The sequence below is a fragment of the Notechis scutatus genome, chromosome 1 (assembly GCF_049901735.1).
Source record: "Notechis scutatus isolate UNSWTSFEM ecotype Mainland chromosome 1, rNotScu1.2, whole genome shotgun sequence".
Taxonomy (NCBI): Eukaryota; Metazoa; Chordata; class Lepidosauria; order Squamata; family Elapidae; genus Notechis; species Notechis scutatus.
The window spans coordinates 167,209,785-167,233,113 of NC_142009.1; the positions used below are offsets into that span (position 1 = coordinate 167,209,785).

General features: G+C 36.8%; 1 protein-coding gene across 10 annotated transcripts in view; it reads right to left on the reverse strand.

Annotated features, from left to right (window-relative positions):
- Positions 1–23,329, reverse strand: part of UNC80 (unc-80 subunit of NALCN channel complex) — a 191,045-nt gene that overhangs the window by 151,436 nt on the left and 16,280 nt on the right. For all 10 annotated transcript variants that reach the window (XM_087949612.1, XM_087949606.1, XM_087949587.1 and 7 more), the window contains exons 3-12: positions 22,752–22,908; positions 21,588–21,892; positions 19,566–19,689; positions 15,302–15,375; positions 13,824–13,954; positions 7,514–7,775; positions 6,556–6,690; positions 4,034–4,250; positions 2,624–2,743; positions 1,689–1,957 (exon numbers count right to left, since the gene is read on the reverse strand). In XM_087949612.1, coding sequence (XP_087805738.1) covers positions 1,689–1,957; positions 2,624–2,743; positions 4,034–4,250; positions 6,556–6,690; positions 7,514–7,775; positions 13,824–13,954; positions 15,302–15,375; positions 19,566–19,689; positions 21,588–21,892; positions 22,752–22,908 — 1,794 coding nt within the window. The remainder of the gene's footprint in view (positions 1–1,688; positions 1,958–2,623; positions 2,744–4,033; positions 4,251–6,555; positions 6,691–7,513; positions 7,776–13,823; positions 13,955–15,301; positions 15,376–19,565; positions 19,690–21,587; positions 21,893–22,751; positions 22,909–23,329) is intronic.

Below are 23,329 nucleotides of genomic sequence, written 5' to 3' on the forward strand. Positions count from 1 at the left end.
TTTCAAGATCCAGCTAGATTTTGAGCCTATCTTCTGGCATGTTGGCTTTTCCTGCCAGCCATCTGCAGGATGGCTGCAAATTTGATGAGTTTCTCTTCTATTCCCTCATCTAAATCTAAATATTCCCATATGGTTGTCTTTAGTCAAGGCTGAACATATCCATTAGGACTTTGGATCCAGGACTGCAAAAGGTGCTTCAGAATACATGGGAGTCCCAATGTAGCACATGTTAACAACAGTATAAAGCAGCTGTTTTTCTTGGGATCTCCATAAACTTGCAATTGGTGACATCCCAGGAAAAGATGCAGAACACATATAGATGCTATATTCATGTTCTCATCCAGTCTGGAGGCTGGGTCCAAAGCTCTAATAGTAGTTCCTTCAATCTCCGTGTAATCCTTTGTAAAATTTGAACTCCATTCCTTGATTAGGTTTCTCCATCAATCTTGAATTGAAATTCTGCTCTTCCAACAAGTTCTTCATAATGATCTGATGGGATGCATATACTCAAAGAAGATGCCAAATAGGGTTCCATAGTTCTACTTTTTCTCTTTGTTAGTTTTTATCTTTTTGTCATCCCACTGAATAGCTGGTATAATGTTCTTCTTTTATTGTGAAATTATATGGAAAAGTCTTCCCCCAGCATAATTCATTACCCTTGATTTGTTGTGATTTTTGTTTTGTTTTGTTGCATCATCTTTTCAAATCAGGGCTGCTTTTATGTACTTCTTCATGATTGTCCCATTTTTCACCTCATAAATCTCTCCTCTTGATTGTGCAACTGGTTTGGTTTCTTCTGCTGCATTCTATTCCCCCCCAAAAAATCTGGAACTGTTTGCTACTGTACTTTTTGGGAAATTCCACTCATCTTTGGCTTCTTTTCCCATTATTTTCTCCTGCTGCAGGAGCCTAGTTATCACTGATTTGATAACTGTTTGACAAATTAGTGCTCTTAAAATCAAGAACACTAGCATTCCATAATTCAAATGTTCCTACTGTTGTATTTCTACTCCATTTAGTACACCTAATAGGCTACAATTAAGTCAAATATAGATGATATATCTGCCTTCTGAAGGAAAATCTTTTCAAGAGGATATTTCTAAAAGGTCAATCTCTGAACACACAGTATGTTGGCATACTTAACATCCTCCAGGTTTTATAGATATTCATCTCTATCCTAAGTATCTTGCCTCTCTTTCTCTATCAATATCCTGAAAAAGATCAATGCTTAGCATTGTGTAGCTGGTTCCTAAAGGATACCAATAAATTAATGTAAAGTCTCTCTCACTGAAATGTAGCCCCCCCTGTAATTAAAGATTCTGCATGCATGGAAGTTTAGAAATTAGCCCCTTCCAGTAAGATGGCAATTTTATTTGACCACTTTCTGGAGTTTGAAAACAACCCAACAAGATTTAAGCCTGCTGGTCAGTCAGTGGCACTAAAATTTATACTTCTATTCACTGAGAAACAGGAAAATGAACTTCTTGATTTGCATTTTTAACCTAGTCCATCTTTCAAGTGCAATGTGGGCAACAAAATTTTTAAGGCATAACACAGGATAAAATAAAATATGTGAATGACCTTTATGCATGGCTGAAATGGAACAAGACTGCAAACTTAAGGGATTTTGATTGCCATCATTACAGTAACTAGCATAGAAAAGAATATTCCTTTTTCATGATCATTACCGAAAGATCCAGCATGCCATTCTTGTGGACAAAGTTGCTGGTCCCATCTATGTGATCTGTATCTTCCAGGCAACTATAGTTGATGCAAGAATCTGTCAGACTTCGAGGGAGATTGGCACATGCCAGAGGCTCATGGGGCATTTCTGGTATGGGCACCTGGTTGCAAAGCTTGCGCATGTGCTCACTGAAGAAATCAGCATAGCCTACATTGAAAGAGGCCAGTGTGGTATTGAAGGTGGCCACCGTGATGGTGGAAATTTGGGAACGTACTGCAAGAGAGCATCAGATATTAGTTCATTGGACAGAGCACTTGATATGAAGGTGTAAGCTGATTCATTTAAGTACAGTATTCAGCTCTGGAACATTACAGCTATTATTCACAACTAATTAAGCATATAACCACCTATAAGCAGAACTAAATAGAAGAAAGAAAAATCTATTGGTCTATTCTGGAACCCTTGTAAGATCAGCAACATTTGGGGAAATTTAATTTTAGTTTACTCTATTGTCATTGCACCTTGTACAACGAAATTAAATGCCATCTTCAGTGTACATTGTAACTATAAAAATAAAACACAAACACATATCCTTCGCATTCTAAACAATTGAATTGAAAATCCCTGATATTGCATTAATATTGCAAATATTAGTTGTTCATACAAACTTAGGAGTTCAAACAATATATCATCTTTATCTACAGTAATTCTTGCAACACTGCCCTCTTCTGATGTAATAAGAAGACTCACTTATAGCTGGAACCTGATGTAAGTACAAATCCTGAAAAAAATCCTGGGTAATACAAAAGTTTGTGATTTCTCATAGGAGAAAAATGAATTAATGTACCCATATTCTAACTCTAACTAATTGTCCTCTGGGCTTCTTCAAGAACACTGTGCTGAAAAATCACTTGCTCATGCTCTTGGATATCACCTCACCGTGGCTGTTGGAGTGGTCTGGCAGGTCAGTAACCAAAGTATGGTGGGAATGAGAATGCCGAGCACTCAGACTTTCCATCTCAGTAGCTGTATCAGAGCTGCCTCGCCTTGTAAATCTCCCTGGAGTAGAAAAAAAAGGACATGCATTGTCCAGTTAGTGCTGCAGCGTCATTTTATTTTTATTTTTATTTATGTTGTTGTCCCCCATCTTACTATTCTATCATTTACTCAGAAATCATTTGCAAACTGCATAATATTTAAAATAAAAAATAGGATTGGGATTCATAGGGACTGTACCTTTGTGGATTGTCACAATACAAATTTCAGGTCATTATAATGTCCACTGATTAAAGAGACTTTGAATGAGGCACGGGTCAGAAGTCAATTGGTTGAAGTGATGGGTTAAACAAAGTTGGCAATCTCATTTACCCTGAACTGGGTTCAACAGGAGCCAGTTATAAATAATATGGGATTTTTCCCTTGTTCAGTCTGTTGCCAACCAGTCGGTAGGGGTGAAGGGTAGGAAAGGTTAGTTGGCCTTGTATTCTTGCTGATATATATTTTTTATTCTAACACATCAGTTTTAAGGCTCGTCGTGTTTGTTTTTGTTTTGATGGGAAGTTATATATCTTATTTTCTTTTCATGGATTATAATTCTTAAAAGTACTGGGGTAAGCAGCTTCAGAAGCTGGAAATGACTGGGCATCTACAGATGAGAGAAATCCTGGAAGTGGCAGCAAAACTGCAGTGAGGAGCATAGCCACTGCATTTGCTATTACAAAGTATATGAATAAGTGAGAAAGTACTATAAAAATGAAAATGTCTTTCCCTTTCATGTAAGATGAAGAGACCAAGAAAATGAATATCTTAGTTGTAATGCAGAGTGATTATTGACTTAAGAGCTTTTGCAGTTTGATTAGAATGGATCAATCTCCTTCCAGTGGGCAGAAAATAATTAATGATTGAATAATTATCCAGACTAAGCAAACAGATATGTAGGATCAAAAGAAAAATTGCATAAGTAATAACATATAACAAATGGGATTCTTATAAGATTAAATTAATAACTTATGTTGGGTGGCATTAAATGTTGTAAATGGATTTTTAACTGCCTAATGAGATTTTCCCTCAATCTTTTACCACCTTCACTACTTTATTCCTCATTTCTCCTCCAATCTAGGCTGGTGATCCCTTAATTCTCCAGAGGAGATTGGATGATGTGTGAACAGTACAATTAATACAAACAGTACAAACAGGAAAGAAGAATTCATTGTTGTTGTTCCTGTTGTTATCAGTAGATGGACATCATTGTGTACACTCCATAATTACAAGTAACTGATGCTCACAACCAGTAGAAAATTCTGGTTTATTAGAAAAAATTCTCGTCTTTAGTAAGAGCCTCTTATTCACCTAGAATAGTGGTTTGCCATCCTCCTCTCTCAATGCCACGCCTGTCTTCACCAATCCCAGAGAAGCTGCCAAAAGAGAATGTGCTTCGAGTAGGTGATACATCCAAATGGTCTTCATGGAGCAGGAAGGGCACTCCCATTCGCCGTTGCCTTTTCTTCCCTGTGTGGTGGAAAGGAATAGAGCCCTTGCGTTCACGATCGTCCTTGCGGCTCTTGAACTGCAGAAAAAATGTAGAAGAAATCTCATAAGGGAATTGAAGAAAGCACGAAACAAGAATTCAGAGTTGCTTCAACAGTGAGATGGGTGGAATATAAATGTAATAAACAAACAACAAATCTCTTCTCTGAGGCTCAGATTCTTAAAAATAACCTGGAATTAGTTTGCTTTGTTGTTGTTTTTTTGTCTATACTGTTTTATCTAACCAGAGTAGGGGCAGGCGACATTTAGGTGACCAGGAAACAGGCTTATATTTTTTTTCCAGAAGGCTGAAGATCTCACAGTATTAGGTTACCTCATAGCCATTAACAATACTGAGTTTCTCTGGAGAATGGATACTTGTCATTACAAAAGCCTATTTTATTTTCATGTTTTTTCTATTTCAAAAGGACTGGATACAGGATTGAAGACTGAGTAATCAGGACATATGTGGCTGCAGGTACTTCTGAGCCACAATTTGCCCAACCCTGATTTAAAGTAACCAAACTAGGAGAAGATTTATGCTGCATTAATAATAGAATAACAAGTGAATTTTAGCTCATTAGAAATGGTTGGACTGTAGATTGATGGAGAATGGGTTAGGGATGCAAGTGGTGTCATAAAATACAGAAGTGACCATGGCATTGCAGTGGAATATATGCTTATTATATAAGATGGAGCTGGTGCCAATAAGACTGGAAAATATTAGGCCAGGGGTGTCAATCTCGATTTCATTGAGAGCTGCATCAGGGTCATTTTTGAACTTGGGGAGCTGGGGTGGGCATGGTCAGAGTGGGTATGGCCAAGCTCAACATCACTCATGTCAGGGGTGCCTGCAGTGGCTCGAGCGGTCTGCTAGTGAAAACGGGCTCCCGAGCTCCATTTTAGCTGCAACAGCCTCCTGCAACCCTCTGCCAGTGAAAACAGAGCTCGAGAGAGCTGCATGCAGCACTCCTAAGCTCTGTTTTCCCTGGCAGAGGCACCGTGGGCCAGTCCTTTGCTGTTTCTAGGGCAGCCCCATGGGCCAGATCTAAGCACCCTATGGGCTGAATTCAGCCCCCGGACCTTGAGTTTGACACCCCTGTATTAGGCTATGTGTAGACATGGTTTTCAGCTGGTTCGCACTGGTTCAGGCAAACCAGTTCTTAACTTTTTCCCCAGTTCGGAGTGTTTCCAGGTTAGACAGTCAAGGGTATAAAATACTGTTTGCAGGAGTACAGTACTCCATCAGGAAACATGGAAAAAGTCATGTACAAAGGGTTAAGAAGCATGGTCTGTACATTCTAGGAAGGCAGGAGCATGGTTGTGCATGAACACGTATGAACGCTCACACACGATGACTGTGTATATGGCACAGGAGATTGGGGCATGAGAGTTGCAGAGTACTGCAGAAGATGCCAAACCTAGCTGAGGGGCGCAAGCCAAAGCCAAAGCAGTGCAAGATATACTTAGATTGCGCTGTTTGTAAGGAGGCAAAATCCAGGGTGTATCCTGTGAGTAGGAAAAACTCAAGGCAAATGAACAGAGTTATACCTTGGAGACCTGAAAGGTGCAATAAAAGTATACTTCCTGAGCAGTTCACTGCAAGTGGGGTTAGAGTAGGTAGTATTCATAATGAATCCTGTAAGTACCAAGAAATGTTGTCATTGCCTAAGGCAGAACAGGACAAATGGAGGAAGTTGAAGTTAAAGAGAATGTCAGGCAGACAGAGAAACCAGACTGAGCTGGATAGAGAAAGTGAAGGTATTCAACCAAGAGATGGTAAGCAAGATATAATGGAAACTAACGAGCCATTAGGAAAAGAAATTCAGTTCCAGCAGCAGTAGTAGTAATGGTACTAGTCATGTTTGTAGCAGTGAGAGTAGAAACCAAAGCAGGAGGTGTGGACATAATAGAGATAGAAAACATCATGAATATATTAAAGCATTCAGCTTTAAATGGGAGGAGTGTCAGGGTAATGATGAATAGGTGACCAGCTGCTGTAATATTGGAATGCTGTAATGATGATGCAATGGTAGTAATGAGTCAGCAAGGTTATTTAACTGCTAGCACTTTAAGAGGCTGTATTATAAGAGAGGCCCTGTTGGGGTGTATCTCTCTCTCTGTGTACTTCCATGCTGTAAATTACTGATTACTGTTTGTTCAAGGCCTGTCTCAAAGCACTTGTATGTATATATATATATATATTTGTAGAGATAAAACCACTATATTTAAATACAAACCTATTTACTGTATTTGCTCTTGGGTTGTCTCACCTAATCATATTGTGAGCACTCTGACATATCATTTAGGGATCACAAATAGTATTTAAAACATTATAGTTTTACCTTTTTAAATATACTCATTCCCAAATCAGAGGAGAGATCTGGAACTGCTGGTCTCCTCAGGTTAGTTAGGGATACTTTGGCAAAAGCTTCGGTGCTTAATGATTTTTCTTCCTCATTACATTTCATTGTGAGATCCTACACTTCCCAAGAAAGATAAGAAAAACACAAGAATGTAAAACAATCTTTTTGTAAACACTGTCAGCATTTGTTTCCTTTGAATAATAGAGAATTGGAACCTTGTTGTAGTGCTTGAACTGTAATGTTTTGAATATGAATAAAAAAAATATTTAGTTTAGTCATACTCTAACATTTCCAGTGCTAGCTACTTCCTATCACAACAGACATGCTTCTGTCCATATTGCAGTTTTCTCTCTATAATCTTGCAGTGTTTTCTAGAAAGTACAAAGAACGGTCTTCACTGGCTACTTTGGGATCATCATATCAGATCTTGTTTCTTGAAAGTCTTATTGTTCTGTAGACTTCAAGATTTAGCTAAAATTGTTGCTGTTCCTAAATATCTGCTTATTTGCACCTCTCTCCCTCCCTCCCTCCTTCCCTCCCTCCCTCTCTCTCTGTTTTTCATTGATTCTCATGTCTGATAATATAGAAAAATACTAATCAATACTTCCTGTACTTGCTTATGATTATAATGATGTCCATGATCTTTTGTTTCTCACATTATTTAGGTTCTTTTAGCATAAGCACCCACAAAGTAAAGACACATAAACAATCTACAATAACTAAAGCTCAGTATGTATATCTAGAACTTCAATGATAATAATGAGTACTTCATTCAATAATGCAGAATTAAACCTGAATTTCAATCCTAACTTGCAACAGAACTTTTGACCAATTGTTAATGTTTAAAACTGGAAATTTTATTTATTTATTTGATTTATATTGCCGCCTATTTGCCTATGGCGACTCATTTATTAGCCACCCAATTGCCTGATTTTACCTGTGTTTTGTGAGTATTGACTAGTGAGGGAGCAGCAGCCACCATGGAACTACTGCGTGGCCTTGGCAATGGTGGGGCTTCTGGGTCAAATGATTTATCTGGCTTTTCTTCTAACATGTGGCGCAGCCGCTGGAGATAATACATCAAGGACCATTGTGTGCCTTCCTCAGACCAGTGTGGCTGAAGCAGGCATCGTAATACAGCAACATCAAAGTAAGTGGCATAGCGGGACCTTTGGCATGGTGGGATCACCAAAGACACTCTGTTACAAAGAGCAAAAAGAAGCACATTAATCCAATCAATTGAGCAGTCAAGCAGCAATCAAGATGTGGGCCCTCAGATAACAATCTGTTTCTTCATCCTATAGAGATAGAGTTGTTAATATCAGCAAGGTCTTAACAGACAATCCCCAAATGTGGTATATTATGTGACCCCAAACCTCTTGTTTAGAAAAACACAAATTGATTTAATATGAAATGTAGCTTTTATTCCAAGACTTAGGAGTGTGAAGAAGAATCCTAAATCCTGCAGTCATTTTTCATATGTTTTAGTCTCCAGGCCTTTGATAATCTTAGTTGCTCTTCTTTGAATTTTTTCCAAAGTCTCAACATCGTTTTTGTAGTATGGTGACCAAAACTGGTTGCAGCATTTCAGGTATGGTCTTAGTAGGGTTTTATAAAGTGGTACAACTACTTCATGTGATCTTGATTCTATGCCTCTATTTATATAGCTCAGGATTGAATTAGCTTTTTTGGCTGCTGCCGCACACAGCTGGCTCATATTCAAGTGATCATCCACTAGGACTTCAAGGTCCCTCTCACAGTTACTGTTTTTGATCCAGGTCTCACTTAATATGTACTTATACCTTTGCTTTTTTCCACATTGAAATTCATTTTTTTTGAAGAGGGCCCATTGTTCAAGTTTCTTTTTGGATCCTGAGCTTGTCTTCTGGGGTGTTGACTATTCCTGCCAGTTTAGTGTCATCTACAAATTTGATGAGTTCCCCTTCTAGTCCCTCATCTAAGTCATTTATGAGGATATTGAAGAGTAGGCAATTATAGGCATTCCTTCTTCTAAGCATGTGTGTTTGAAAACTGATTAATAATCTATTCTCTATAAAGTGTTTAATCAATTCAGTTGATGCTTCATTGGTGCATCAGTGCTTCTCCTACCAGTTAATGGATTACTGCTTCCAACATTGTTTATATATCTAATGAAAAATATGTTAAATGTGAAATTATGTATACTGTAAAATACATCTAATGAATATTCTGCAGATAAACATACACTTTCAAGAGCATTTGTATTCTAACAAGGATCCTCTAAGTGCTACCATAATCTAGTTTGGTTTTGTCCGTTTTAACTGAAATTGCACACCTATATGAACCCTAATAATACCACAGGAAAATTATTCCAATTGTCAGGGACAGATACAATTTTGTAAACAAACCATCATATTATAACATTTTTCCAATAATGGTATCTATATTGTTATCATAATCATATTTCAGAATGTTCACAGCATGTATTACTTTTCATCAGGTTTATTGCTGATATTTGTAATTTTACTCTAACATATTTCCATAGAATAGTCCCTCAGGCATTCCTCCACTTCAATAATTTCATCACTTTACTTTCTTTTGAATTATGTTCACTCTGCTGGTGGCTCCACTCATCCACTTACAAAACAATGCTTCATACTCTTACAAAATGGAGCTGCTTTTTTCCTGACCCTTTTAATCTTAAATCATTCTTTTCTCTGACTACATTTTTAGCTGTTACCCTTTCTCTTTACACAAGATACAATTTCTTTCTCTGATTCTGCTTTTTGCAGCAATACACACACACACACACACACACACACACACCTACAACCCCCCCACATATATAAATTACTATAGCAACATATACTGTAGATATTTTCTCTTCATTCAGTTTCTTTCATTTTACCATGCCACCAAACACGTTCATCCTTCTCATTAGCTCCACATAATTCTGACGCACTCTGCTTCATTTTTTTTCACTCTGTTCCAGGTAGCTTTCATGTCTTCTTTCTTTATTGCCTGCTTTCCAGTCGTTCTGACAGGAGACAAATCTATCTTCTAATACTTTATACAAATATATAAAATTATATTGTAACCACAAACCTAATATACAGAGCTCCATCCTTGTAAGTATTTTCCTTTCACTTTTCTTTTTTCCATTTTTTTCCTTTCCTTTATTTTTCATTTCCCTCCAAAATCCATTCTCAACACTGCAATAAAATTGTCTTCCATACATTCCAAACCTCTCAGCACTCTTGAATTCTTCATTAGTTCTCATAGTCATTCATCATAAACAATTAAATCAATAATGCTTTTAGCTTTATATCTCCTTTTCCTATATGTGCCAAAATACAGTTACGTTTTAGACTATATAGTTAAAACTAAACTCATCACCATTCATTGTAGGGTCTTCAAATGGCCTGTTCACATTTTCTGAATGTTATCATTTTGATCCTGCCCATCCATTCATGTCACTAGCAATATATTTTCCCTGGAACAACATTCACCCACAATGTTGCTCAGTTCTCGTTCTTCTATTATCACACTTCATTGCAGCATATCATGTGACTCACTGACATATGGACTCCTGTTTTCATACATTCCCATAACAATCTAGATGACAGTAATTCATATTTCCTAACACAGATTTTAACATTTCCCCCTCTTAATTACACATACACCTTTCTTTCCTAGCATGTATTTCTGAATGCTACATGATCATTCAGATCTCTTACATCTTTCCTTTTTTATTAGTTTCACAGATGCTCAACATATCTATTTTCATTTCTTTTCATTAATTAATGCTGTTTACAATGTACTCTTTTAATCCAAGTTTTAATCATTTGTAAGGCTTAGTTATCACCAGTTAAGTCCAACGATTTGACCTCTCCTCTCCTCATGTTTTTGGTCAATCAGAGCTTTCACACAATGTTTTTTACTATGATAGAAAAGCTACAAAGCAGGTTACTAAACTTTGTTGTATCTCTGTCTCTGATAATGGTATGGACAATATTAGTCAAAGTGGTACATTTCAGCTAGTATGCCACAAGCAACTGGAGCCCAAATTTACCCTGATTATGCCATTCTATGCATGCTTGGAAAACTACTCTACAAACTACCTTGTTCTCAACTAGCTTATTTATTCATATCTCACACATTAAATGGATCTGCAAATAAATATAAGTATTAATTGTGACTATTGTAAGAAACAGTCATCTCATTTTGGGATGGGGGGATACTATATGATTTGTTAAAGGATCTACTTTTATGAAAGAGATGCAAACTGATATACAGTTGAAAGAAAGTTTGAATTTTCCCCCCTTATATATAGAATGTAAGCTAAATATACAGTCATATTATCTTTCACAGAGAAACAAAAATGTAAGAAAAATGTAACAGTGAGACTATTTGGGGAAGAAAGCTAAGGAACCTTTAAGGCAGACATTCTAAATTACCTGCATCAGAATTGTACAAAACTTTTAGCTGTGCTAAATAAGAATGGTTCCTATGGTGCCCCTGTAACAGAATACCTAATGAATTGTTCAGCAAAGGCTTTTTGAGCAAGTTGAAAGGTCAGATAACTGTTGATTGAAATAATTACATTCAATGTTCTAATTTCTGACAGGCCTTGTGCAGAAAAAATGTTTCTCAAGACAACAACAAATTTGTGGTCCACAATATAAATAAACAAATGCATGTAACAGCAATGTTAAAAAGGTTACCTATTTCCTACACACCTTAGATGGAACTTGGTTACAACAATGTCGCCTTATCTCTACTATTAAGGATTACCAGGATAAAATACATAATGGTTTTAGTCAATATTGAAGAAATTAATGTGCTTTTATGCAATATATCTCTTCCTAACCTTATGCCTGATGCCTTAAGCATTTCTTAAAGAAAGAAAAGATAACATTAAATCTATGAAAATAAGAGCTATTGTTATCATTGTATTATTTGGCAATTTAATGAAGTATTCAGTTAATTGAATAGCATGACAGATTCACTTAGTCCTTAGGTGGTTATAATGGCAACAGGGACCAGAATTTCTGTGGTCATAAAGCACAATGTCACATGATTACATTGCTTAGTGATGGTAATCATAGCACTCCCCATTGCCATAATAATCCCAGAACTGTGAGGATTGTTAAACAGAAAGTGGCAGGAGTCCCATATAAGAAGTGTGGGGTGTGTGTTCAGGTGCTATATGGGTGGGTCTGCAAACAGGTGTGCATTACAGTGCAGACAGGTAAGGGTTTCAATGGAGTATGAAATTCCTCAGGAGAAACAACAGCAGGACTGGAGCCTCCTGCTGGCTTCCTCATGTACTTTGCTTGTGCGAAGCCAGCAGGAAAAGTCACAAATGGCACTCATGAGCCCGGAGGATGCTATAACTGTTGTAAGTGTGAGCCAGTTGCCAAGTGGCTGAATCACAATCATGTGACTGAAGATTTGCTGAAATGGTCAGAACTTTGAGGACTGGTTATAACTTCCCCTTGTTCAGTTCTGTTGCAACTTTGAACAGTTAATGAGTGGACTATCAATATATGATACTTTGCCATATACTTCGAAGCTTCCTACAAACTCTATTAAGTTTCTATTGAAATTTATAAAAAATTGCATTCCATTTATTGCTTGAATTCTTTTAAATATGCAAATAATTATTTCAGTGAAACCTTTTTCAAGTGTTCTTGTAAATATATCAGATTCTTAGCTCAAAGAAAAATGAGCATAAATAGATGGATAAAAATTCAGCTAAATTACTGGAAATAATAAATTTTGTAAACATTTAGATTACTTCAACATTATTATATATACTTAGCAGCATTTCTAGGTAAATATCCTTATGTTATTTCAAAGAGATTTATCATTGACATATATTTTGACTTCTTTCTCTCTATGGGACACAAGCAATCAGGTAACTTGCCTCTGTTAGTACAAGTAGCAAGTTATCCTCTGGAATTCTATGAAAGGTCTTGGCTTCATTTTTAGCAAAAGCTCTGTTCTGTCTCCTGCATTAAATACAACAGCGTAGGTCTAGAAGTCACTTGGTTTGAGTTGGTGGTGTTGGTTTTTTTTCTAAATTATTTTTGTTCCTGTCCTCCCCGCTTTTCCACTTCTGTTTCTCTTTCCCCTTAAAGCAATTTTTAAAATGTATAATTTTTTTCTATTTAATTTTAATTGCACACTAAGCTCACTGAGTCAGCGATTGTACACTTTCCCCAAAGGCCAGGATGTGATGATTGTTTGAATTTTATCTTCAAGGACAGAAATAATTGTAGAAAAGTTGAATCAGTAAGTAGAGCAAACAACATATATTCTGTTCTTGCTTGTTGCTAGGCAACACCCTCTCCAGTTCCGTTTGGAGTGATCAATGAGTTCAGCAAATGAAGAGAAATTAATGACGCAGGTTAGAGACCCTGCCTGCAGCTTCATTGCCATAGTGACCACTCAGCTCAGTTTCAGAGACTGAATGCCTTGCTCTATTTTGAACCTGCATATTTGAGAGTAGAAAGGAGCCAACACATAGAAAATACCAATTTGATTTCCTGTTTCTTTTTAACCATCTGTATGTGCACATGCTGTTCCTCTCTCTATATGTAAGGCACATCTTTTGACTTCTCACTAGTAAGCTACAAGTGCCACATTTCTACAATTTCATCAATAACATGTTAACTATGAATTCTGGAACCAAATAAAGTCATACATTTGCCCTATCAAATAAGGCATCCGCTGGCTAATTAAGCACTTACATATGTTTTGTTTCAGGCTCTCTTATATAAAGAAGTTCTCCAGTTCATACCAGATGAACTATTATCTTTATTTTTTTAAGAATTTTATGAACGAAATGTTTTCTTTTCAGCTTTTGAAGTATGACAAAGTGTTCTAAGGTATCCAAGACTACAACTCCACAATGGCTAGGGGATTGAGGAATCTAAATCTTATAGTCCAAAGCCCCTAGTAGGACTCTTGGTTGGATACAACTGTACTACTGTACTACATCAATCTGTGTTGAAAATGAAAAACGGCCATGAAAAACTTGCACGTTAAACATGTTATAATCTTAGGGTTTCCAGTAGGATTTTTGGAGAGAAAGATGATATAGAATAAAGGAAAGCAAAGGAACATAAAATTATCCTGGTGCCTTAACCATTACACCACACTGGTTCTCTTTAATAGAAGTGTCTTTCTGTTTTGTAAATTACCCTATGTTGAACTAATTGAATTGAAACTGACAAATTTCAACCTTGCAGAAGAATGCCTACCGAGGGTAGGGAGTTGCTTTCTCTTGGGAGGCTTGGGGTGAAATGCTTCCATCAATGGAATTTCCACGGTGGCAGCCCAGGAAGGCTTGTCTTGGTGGAATAGAGTCTGATTCTGTTGATTCACATACTATCTGCAGGCCAGGGAGAAACAAGGTTAAAATGCAGATTGTGTAGATGCACCATGGAATCAATACCATTGTGACTACAAGTTCAAGCAAGATATTGTCTTGAAAGTTTCTGTAAGTTAGGATGGAAGAAAAATTGTATCTCCCAGTCTTAGAGGTAAATTGAAATTATTTTTAGAGCTTATAGAATGAAAACAAATGGACATGGAAAGAAAATAATTTGCAGGTAAAGGCTTATACAATTTGTTGTATTCTGAATGCTTATAAATATCATATATCACTTAAAAAAACAGAACCATCAAGAGAATGCCATTTTAAAATAAAATATTCAACCGCTTACTCATTTTCTTTGGGGGACATATTGTAAACATGTTATTACAGAAGGACAACCTATTCACAATGTGGCAGCAGGCATGACCAGTCACAAATACTTACAGGAAAGCCAGGTATTAAACTTGTCTCCTGTCATCTCCTCCACCCTCACTAGATGTTTCCTAATACAGTAGTCTAGGTTAGCTTGTTCCTTTTTTTTTTTTTTTTGGCTAGGTGGGGATGCTTGCAGGCCACACACTGGGGTGCAGTCAATCATTCTTTTATTGATAAACATTCTTTATTTTCTAAGAATGCTTGAGATGATGCTATTGACGGCTACTGTGTTTTATAGCATTCCAGCTTCCCATTTGTTTATCTGTTTGTTTTAATGTCAGATACAGAGCTTGGAAGCCTCAAAGGGATTGCTGCAGGGACACTAGTGCATATGAGTGCCAAGTTTCCTACCACTATGACAGCAAGGCATTCTGTGCTATAAGCCTTCATCTGCACTCTGAGATAATGTCACCTAGATGAAAAATTGCCATCCTAAGTGCAACAAAACACAAGTGGTTAAAAAAAATAAAACCCCGGAAACCTTCAGGCACAGAATGAAATTGTTTATGGGCTCTTCAGCACCTCAACATAAAAGGCACCTCAATATGAATTGTGTGCAATTTTCCCTAAATCTTCAGTTCTTGGTAGTAGGGAGTCTGCCTTGCTTAATCTATTTCACATTTCCTGGTGTCAGGAGGTCCTATCAGTGAGCCAGAAGCAAAGCTCATGGAGAAAGCCAAGGAACCAATCATATGGTCTATATACACAAATGATCCCCTTGTTGGTAGATATTGTTGTTCCTATTTCAATAAATATTTATACAAGGACACTGAATTTTCTGTCAAGGGCTACAACAGAACTACCATTTTTAATGTACACTTAATTGAGCCCAGGTGGCAATTTCTGTTTGGAAGCTTGTTTTGTCAGCTTACCCCACTCCCACCATTGATTCCTATTATTTCCTCCAAAACAATATACCCTAATTACCTCTGTATGCCCCGCATCCAAATTAGGAGATTCACATGTAAGACTCTGGTGTTTGATTGGAGAACTCCTCTTTGCTGTCAAATTCAACAACTTATTAGTACAGAAGCTTCATGAATCAATCTTTAGCAATTCTGACAGCAGACTATACTTTAAATGACCCACTCTTAATCATATATGAGTAACTAGTTATCCTCTCTAATCAATATAGAACTATATATTGGGGAATCTAGAATTACGGATTCTAATTCTAATTGCATCTTTTTGTAAACATTGGGCAGACAGTATTGTGGATGAGATCAGAATTAAAATTGGTAGGTGCAATTCTCAGCTTCTTAAAGATATATAAGAAGTGATTTATGGTAACTAGGATTTTTGAGGAGGGGAGTTGTTGGATATAGTTCTGGGCCTCATTAGCATTACCATAAAAAATAAAAGTTGGCTCTCACTGCATATGAAGGTTGTCTCTTTTTTGGGTGAAGCTAGGAAACATCTTTATTATGATTATAAGTTACATTACATCATTAATACTATGCTTAAGATGCTGGGACATCATCTTTGACAGCAGCTGATAGCCTCCTAATATTTCCCATTTTTGGTCCTTCATATATTTCTCTGCCATTGGGCTAAATGAGACAGCTACTTTGGATTACAGAGAAGATGAGAGACATCCGGCTCTGTTGGTATGGACATGTCCAGAGAGCAGCACCTTCCACCATGGCAAAGACTGCCTACCAACTAGAAGTTAATGGCCAGCAACCTTGCAGGCATCCAAAACCTTGCAGGCGGCAAGACACCATCAACAAAGACATGCAAGCCATAGGCCTGTGCCCCAGAGATGCAGCTAACTATGCAAAGTGGTGTTCAATGATCCGAAAAGCAGACCCTGCATCTGCAGGAATATGCTAGGAAGAAGACGATGACTATGGATGAAAGATACTACAGCATGTAAGAGATTGGCAGAACTTGTACTCCTAGACTTGCCCCATGTGGTTTAAGTTCACCTGCCACCTACCTACTCAAGCAATGGATTTGAACAAAAACCTATTGCTTGTATGAAATGTGGGGGCCCTTTCTGATTCATTTTCAACATTAATATTAGCCAACCAAGACAGTATTTATGGTCTTCTATATTTCTGGAAGTTCATGGAGTAGCTAGGCCAGAGAGCTCCATGTTACTGCTATAATCAATGAATTATAGAGTTATTCCACTATTCCATTAAGTCAAATGAATTCACATACAGTATTGCACTCTGCCAAGGTTCTCAACAAAGCTATATTCATGCCATTAGTATGAGTACATAAAGAATGTAAAACATGTCCCCTGTCAAATTCTAGGAGTGGGACAACATGTCAAGTAATTTAGTACTTTAGTGTCAAAAAATCCTCAGAATGTGACTCAAGGTGGACTTCCGGTTTGAGCTTCTTTGGCGACGGACTGAAATCCGCGATCGTATGTGGTTTCAATCTGTGCTCGCCGCCGGAACACCCCAAGCTGGCTGGATTTGGGGCTAAGCCATCCCGTAGAGGTGGTGAAGAGGGGGGAGACCACCAGCAGTGTCGAGGAGAGCCTCATCTCTCCTCCTCAGCTGGCCATTACTCCTTTTCCTGAAGGCGGTTGCAGCGGTGGTCAGAAATGGCCACCTCAAAGAAGAACTCGACTGGAAAAGAATGTGCAGGAGGAAAATAAGAAGAGAAAGTTTTGGTTGACCAGTTTAAACTGAAAAAGCAACAACATAATGTACCCTGGAATTTGAACTATAAAAAATAACGTTGTTCCCAAAGAAGATTTTGACGCAGCGAAGGAGAGAGGGAAGGGAAAGGATTTGGCTTTTTTTTTCTTCCCTTCCTTATACTGACAGTTAAGAGATTTAAGTAAGAAATTGACAAAAATCCACTTTGACATCAATAGGCATTTAAGCTGAAAATAAAATGTCAAAGGGATAATAAAGACTTTTGGATACTCAAAAAACTTTAAAAGCAGGAAAGGAGAGAAAAGGAAAGAATAAAAGGGCGGGATCTGGAAAAATGGAGGAGACTGCCTGGAACTAAAAGGAACTTACAGTGAAACCTTAACAAGATTCCTAAAAGATACATTCTAACTGAAACTTTGTAACAAAATAATAGAACCCCGGGAAGAGAAAGTGGAAAAAAGAAGCAAGAAGAAACAGCTTTGGATTTGGATTACTTGGTGATTTTTGGATTTTTGGCTATTGGATTTAAGTGACTAAAATCAATCGGGTGGTTGTTTAAAAGTGTTTAAAATGGCATCACTTTTAGAAGAACTGAAAATGGAACTTAAAAAACAGAAAGAAGATGCACAAGAAGGAAGAGGTTCTTTTGGCTTCGTATTTCAATTTTTAGAAATGGAGATCTGGAACTATGAGAAACAACAAGAAACGCTTGTAGAACAAGAAGGTTGGGACAAAGAAGAAGCCATCCTTAATGATCAAGTAATTTTATGTGGGGGAAAAAAGGAAAGCGGGGAAAGAGAGTGAAAAGTTTAAGATTTGAAAAAACAACCCAAAAAAAGAATAGTTTGAAAAATAATTACAATATTAGGAAGAGAGGATCACAGAAGAGAGAATTAGAAGTAGAGAGACAAGGGGGCCAAAAGGGGAGGGAGAAGAAGAGAGGGAAGAAGGAAAGGAAAAGAAGTTATAAAAGACAGAAACAAGATATAGAGAAACAGGGAAAATGTATAAGGATTGAAAGTATAAGCCTATTTAGAGATAATGGGTGAAATTTTAATTGAAAAAGGGATTCTGCAAAGGTACATAAGATAGTAATGTTTATTAGAAATAGAAATAATTTTAGAAAATATGAAACAATGTATGATTAAAACGATGGATAAAATACTTATTGTAATGCAGTGGAATGTTTGTTAATAAATGAAATAATGTGAATGAGAATGAAATTAGGAAAGGATGGGAACATTTTAATTATTATTAATGATTTATAAAAATATAAGTGAAGAGAAATATGGAAAAAAAGAATTAATTATGGAAAGTTTATAAGTGTTCACAAGGAAGTATGATATTCAACAGAAATGTTAAAGATGTTAAGCTTCTAACTAATATTAATGATAGAATTGAATTGGAATGGAATGAGTGTTTTATTTAATATGTATGTATGTATGTATGTATGGTATTCAGCTTTGTTCGGGTATCATCAGGCTGATGATGGCAGATGAGATTCTGCTGAAACGTTGCTACAACTTTAAAAGCACAACTATAATGACGTGGGAAAATACCCGAACAAAGCTGAATACCATACATGTAAGTACCTGCGAAAACTTAAGGAAAAAAAAAATTATGTATGTATGTATGTATGTATGTATGTATGTATGTATATGCAGGTCTTGGCGTGTTCGGGTCTTTTCCCGTGTAAGATTGAGAGTATCTTACCAAGCAGAATTCGATTGGAAGTTATGTACTATATTGAATGTTATAATTTTAAAGGCATAAATTGAAGTTTAAATAAGAGTTGAATGGATAAAATTAAAAGATATAAAGGTGTCATACTCCAATTAGTAACTAAGGGGAAAATTTGTTTAATAAGAAAAGATAATATGAAATTGAAACAGCACAGACAAAAGTATAAATATAATGATTGGAAAGACACTGAAACTTAGAAAAAGATATATAACTGAATTTAGATATGAGATAATTAAAAATAAAGTTGAGAAAACCAAGGGAGGGGGAAAATTATGGAGAAAATGTTAAAATAGTAATAAGATATGGAATAGAACACAAAGATGAATATGAAATTGAGTTTGTGTCTGTATGAAGAAGTGATAACCCAGGATCATGCTATTCTCAAAAAAAGATATTTTATTTGTATTATGTTTTTGTGAAAACCCAAATAAAATTTATATTAGAAAAAAAGAATGTGACTCAAGGTTAGATTTTAAAGGACACCTATATTTTAAAATCTCACAAGTTTATCCTCTATCATTAGACTTATTTTTTAAAAAAATTGGAGATAGTTTTCTCAACAATTTTTTCTTCCTTCTTGTTATCAGGAAAAGATATATTAAAAATGGAGATGCAGAATAGCTTGACTATTAGTGCTAAGAATTCTGTTTGTAAAAACAGTGCAGGCAATAGAAAGCCTCTCTCACTACCATCCTTTAAAAAAAGAAGCATGCAGATACTACTGTAAATCTGTACTGATCCAACGGTCATAATAACTACAGTGTACATATAGATGGAAAAGATCTTGTTTTAGTGTGCTCTCATATATACATGCACACAAACACACAAACCTGTGATTATATTCCTGATGGGTTTAACAAGTGCAGTAAAGGCAGTGACTTCTGGCTGTCTGTGTTCCCACATTGGCTGCCAAATGACAAGGCCACTGGCAAGACGAAAGGTCAGATCAGATTCCTAAAAATAAGAATACAGCAAATTGTTGAATTATTCTAAGAAAAAGGGATATATGTGTAGAACTTTCCAATTCTAAAGCTGATTATTTGCTCCCACATATATACTGTTTATGGTTCCAAATTAGCACTCTGATAAAGTGCTAATCTGACCTCAGCAAAAGGCCAGGTTAGCTAGTCTTTTAATTAGATAATCTAATTAAAAATTAATGTAATTAGAATTTAAGCAAAAATTAAACATTAAGGTGAAGCAAGATTAATCCACCACTCCTGTACTTTAGTTGGAGTAGTCCAGTAAAGAAAAAAATATGTGGATCCTGTAATGCTCATATTTTGACAAAGTCTTTTCAGTACAGGCAATGTATTCCCTGGAAAGCAATACTTTTTTGCTTAAAAATGAAAGAAGTGTGGGACCACTATTGCCACTAGAGTTTCATAGAATTGGTGTTCATCTCAGTCTTTTCTACCCTTTTTAATCTCCTGTGCGGCTCCAATGAAGAAGAAGGCAGAACAATAGCAGAGATAGAATAGTTATAAAAGACCCACTTGCTGAACTTCTTTAGGGCTCAGAAAAAACAAAGAAGTTTGGAAGATTACTTAAGAGGTAATCGGTGGATCAATTAATTGCATGTGGGAGTTTATGGACATCCAGGCATTGCTAATTGTGTCATGTGAACAAGGCCATGTTGCATAGCCTTCACCCTCTAAACCAGAAACAGAAAACATGATCAGAAGCACTAGAAGGGAATTTTGTCACTTTAAATGCCTCAGCTATGACTAAGGCTCACTAGGGAAAAGAATGAGTCATCTTTAGAGGAAAAATAAAGAAAAAGAGAAAAAAACATTCATGGCTTTTTCATAGTCCTCAGCATGCTTTGAAGTCTTCATATGAGTAGTTTCAATGAGCCCAAGGAGAAATAAACAGGGTCTTGTACAAAGATGATAACTAGTTTTGATAATAAGGAAGGAGCAACAGTAGTCACAGTTCAGTTATAGAGATAATGCAAGAATGGCAAGACACTGTTTGTGGAAAACAAGATCATAATTCCAGTAATGTTACCATATTTTTGTCCCAAAGGTGCTTTTACAAGAGGCAACTGGACTTTCGTGTTTTTCTTTGAAGACATTTTGCTTCTTATTCACAAGAAGCTTCTTCAGCTCTGACTGGATGGTGGGTAATGGAAAGATATATATTCCTTGCAGACAGCTGGTCATTTGCATTCTTTTAGAGAGGTGTTGAGGCCATTTGGAGACTTGTCAGTGTCCTCAGGGTCACAAATGGGTGTGGCACCTTCTTGGAACTGCTGAAAGGACTGTGTTGTGGGGTTGTGTTTTCTGTAGGATGTTTTCTGCCCTCTATTCCTTCATTGTGACTTCAGCTTAAGAAGGAGACAACACAGACTCATCCCCAATAGCCTGTGCCTGTGTTCACAGTGAAGGGACACAGGGCAGAAAACATCATGCAGAAGACACAACTCCTATCAGCAGTTCCAAGAAAGTGCCACACTCATTTGCACTACTCAGGTGACCTTAAGAACACAGACAAACCTCCACATAGCCTCAATGACTCTCTAAACAATACCATCTTTTTCTTAAGATATTTATGGCAGGCAGAAAGTCTGGAAGCTAGATGAGTTTGAAGCCAGATGGTTGACTCTTTGTACTAAAGGGAAAAATCTTGTAATCATCTCACACTCTTCCATATAAAAATCAAATAATCAATAAATAAATTCCCTAATAAGTACAACATCGATGGACACATGATACTAGAGATTTTTTTGTATACCACATACTACATCCATCAAACACCAAGACAACAGATTTGCAAAGTAATCGTTGTTACTTATGATAGCCAGATATTCCATCTCCCTTATAGCCCTTACAGCCACTTTAGGCACTTACTCTAATCCTATGAACCAGAGGAGCAAACAGGAACACAAAAAGCTCAACAGTTGCCATTGAATTCTGAAAGAACTTCCTTCTGCTGTTCTCTTCTTCTTCATTGGTACTGTTACATCTTGATTGCCTTGGAGATCCTTGGTTTTCAATCTGGTGGATAAAGGCACTGCTGCTTCCTCTCCAGCTTGACCCTCTGTCTCCTGATCCTCCAAAGTGATCATGGCTGCAGTCTTGAGGTGCTTCTAGCAACATCCAATGTAGAGTGTGAAGGAGTTTTGTCTCAGCAACACCAAGTTTGTCCTGATGTCCTAGATGAAAAAAGAATGTGAGTACCCTGATTAGATGGCACAGCTCAAAAAGAAGGTCTGCTCAACTTGTTTACCATAATACCAAGCACATGCTACTGTACATAACCAGCAGTCAGCTAAATGAATCTCCTTTTTTGTTGCCCATGTCGATCATCTAAAAAGACACTATACTTGGCTATTACATTTTATCTGACAGGGTAATGTATGAATTGTTCTACTTCAAGTTGTTCATAAAGCTAAAACATAGACATCTCAATTTTTTCTATGCCCTGATAAAAACAAGTTAATATTTCAGAAGGTATCTATCTAAACAATGTTTCTTGGACTTTATCTTCTATTTACATTGCATTGTATTGATGGATGGATAAGACATGTGTTTTTCAATTGAAAACATGCTTTTAATTATATTTTAATCTCTGTTGTAAGAATATAAGCAATTATTGACTTCCTCAGGACTTTTACAGTTGACAATATTTTTAGTGTGGTCATGTAGGTTTTAAAATCCAGCTGTCTTTCTATCACCTTCCATGGTCCACCAAGCTGCTCCTTATGAGAAGGCTCTCCATGATCAAACCCTTTAAGACACCTTTCTTCTCCTTTCATCATTGCAGTCCCTTTCCTTTACAACCAGCAGTTAATCTAGCCCTCACAGTTTACTGTGACATAATTTGCGCAAAAACAAATGTGCATGAAAGCACACTCTCCCTCCCTCCCTGCTTCCCTCCCCTTTTCTAATGGAACTGAAATGCAAGTCATAGAACTTTAATATGAACTGTTATTTAGTCTGCTGTAATAATAATTGATAATATACTGTAATGTCTAAACACACTTGTTTTTAAAATCTCAGATATGCACTGACCTAACTTGTTCCGGTTGGAAAGCAGAGTGGCTGTGCAGTGAAGGACATGGGGTAAGGCAGCTTGAACCAATTCCCAGCGTGAAATGCTCTGGATGGCTTCAGAAAGAGCTGGTGAAAGACCGTGCAGCTTGTTTTCAACCAAAACTCTTTCAAAGGACTAAAATGAAATGAGAGGAGAAAAAAACTTTAGTTTAGGTTTTTGAAACTTTTATTATATTCTTCTTTTTTTATGCACCTTGCTGCTTTGAGTAACACATACACTTACTAAAAGAATCTACTGAGGCAGATCTTTCATGTGACATTTTGCCCTGTTGTTTTTTGCTTACATCTAGCAAATATCAGCAAAGAATAGACCGGATGCATTTATCTTTTAAATTTCATGTAGGTACATCAGAGAACTCGTTGGATCATGGCTTTTGGAGCCATGGCTCTATGTGTTAAGTGGTATATTTGTTTATTATCCATGCTTGAGTGCTTGTCTTATCATCACAGCCTTTATGCTTCCTCAATTGTTGTCTTATGCTAGCACCCATGATTTTATTGTTCAGTCAAGGATATTTCTAAAGGATAAGGTCTTT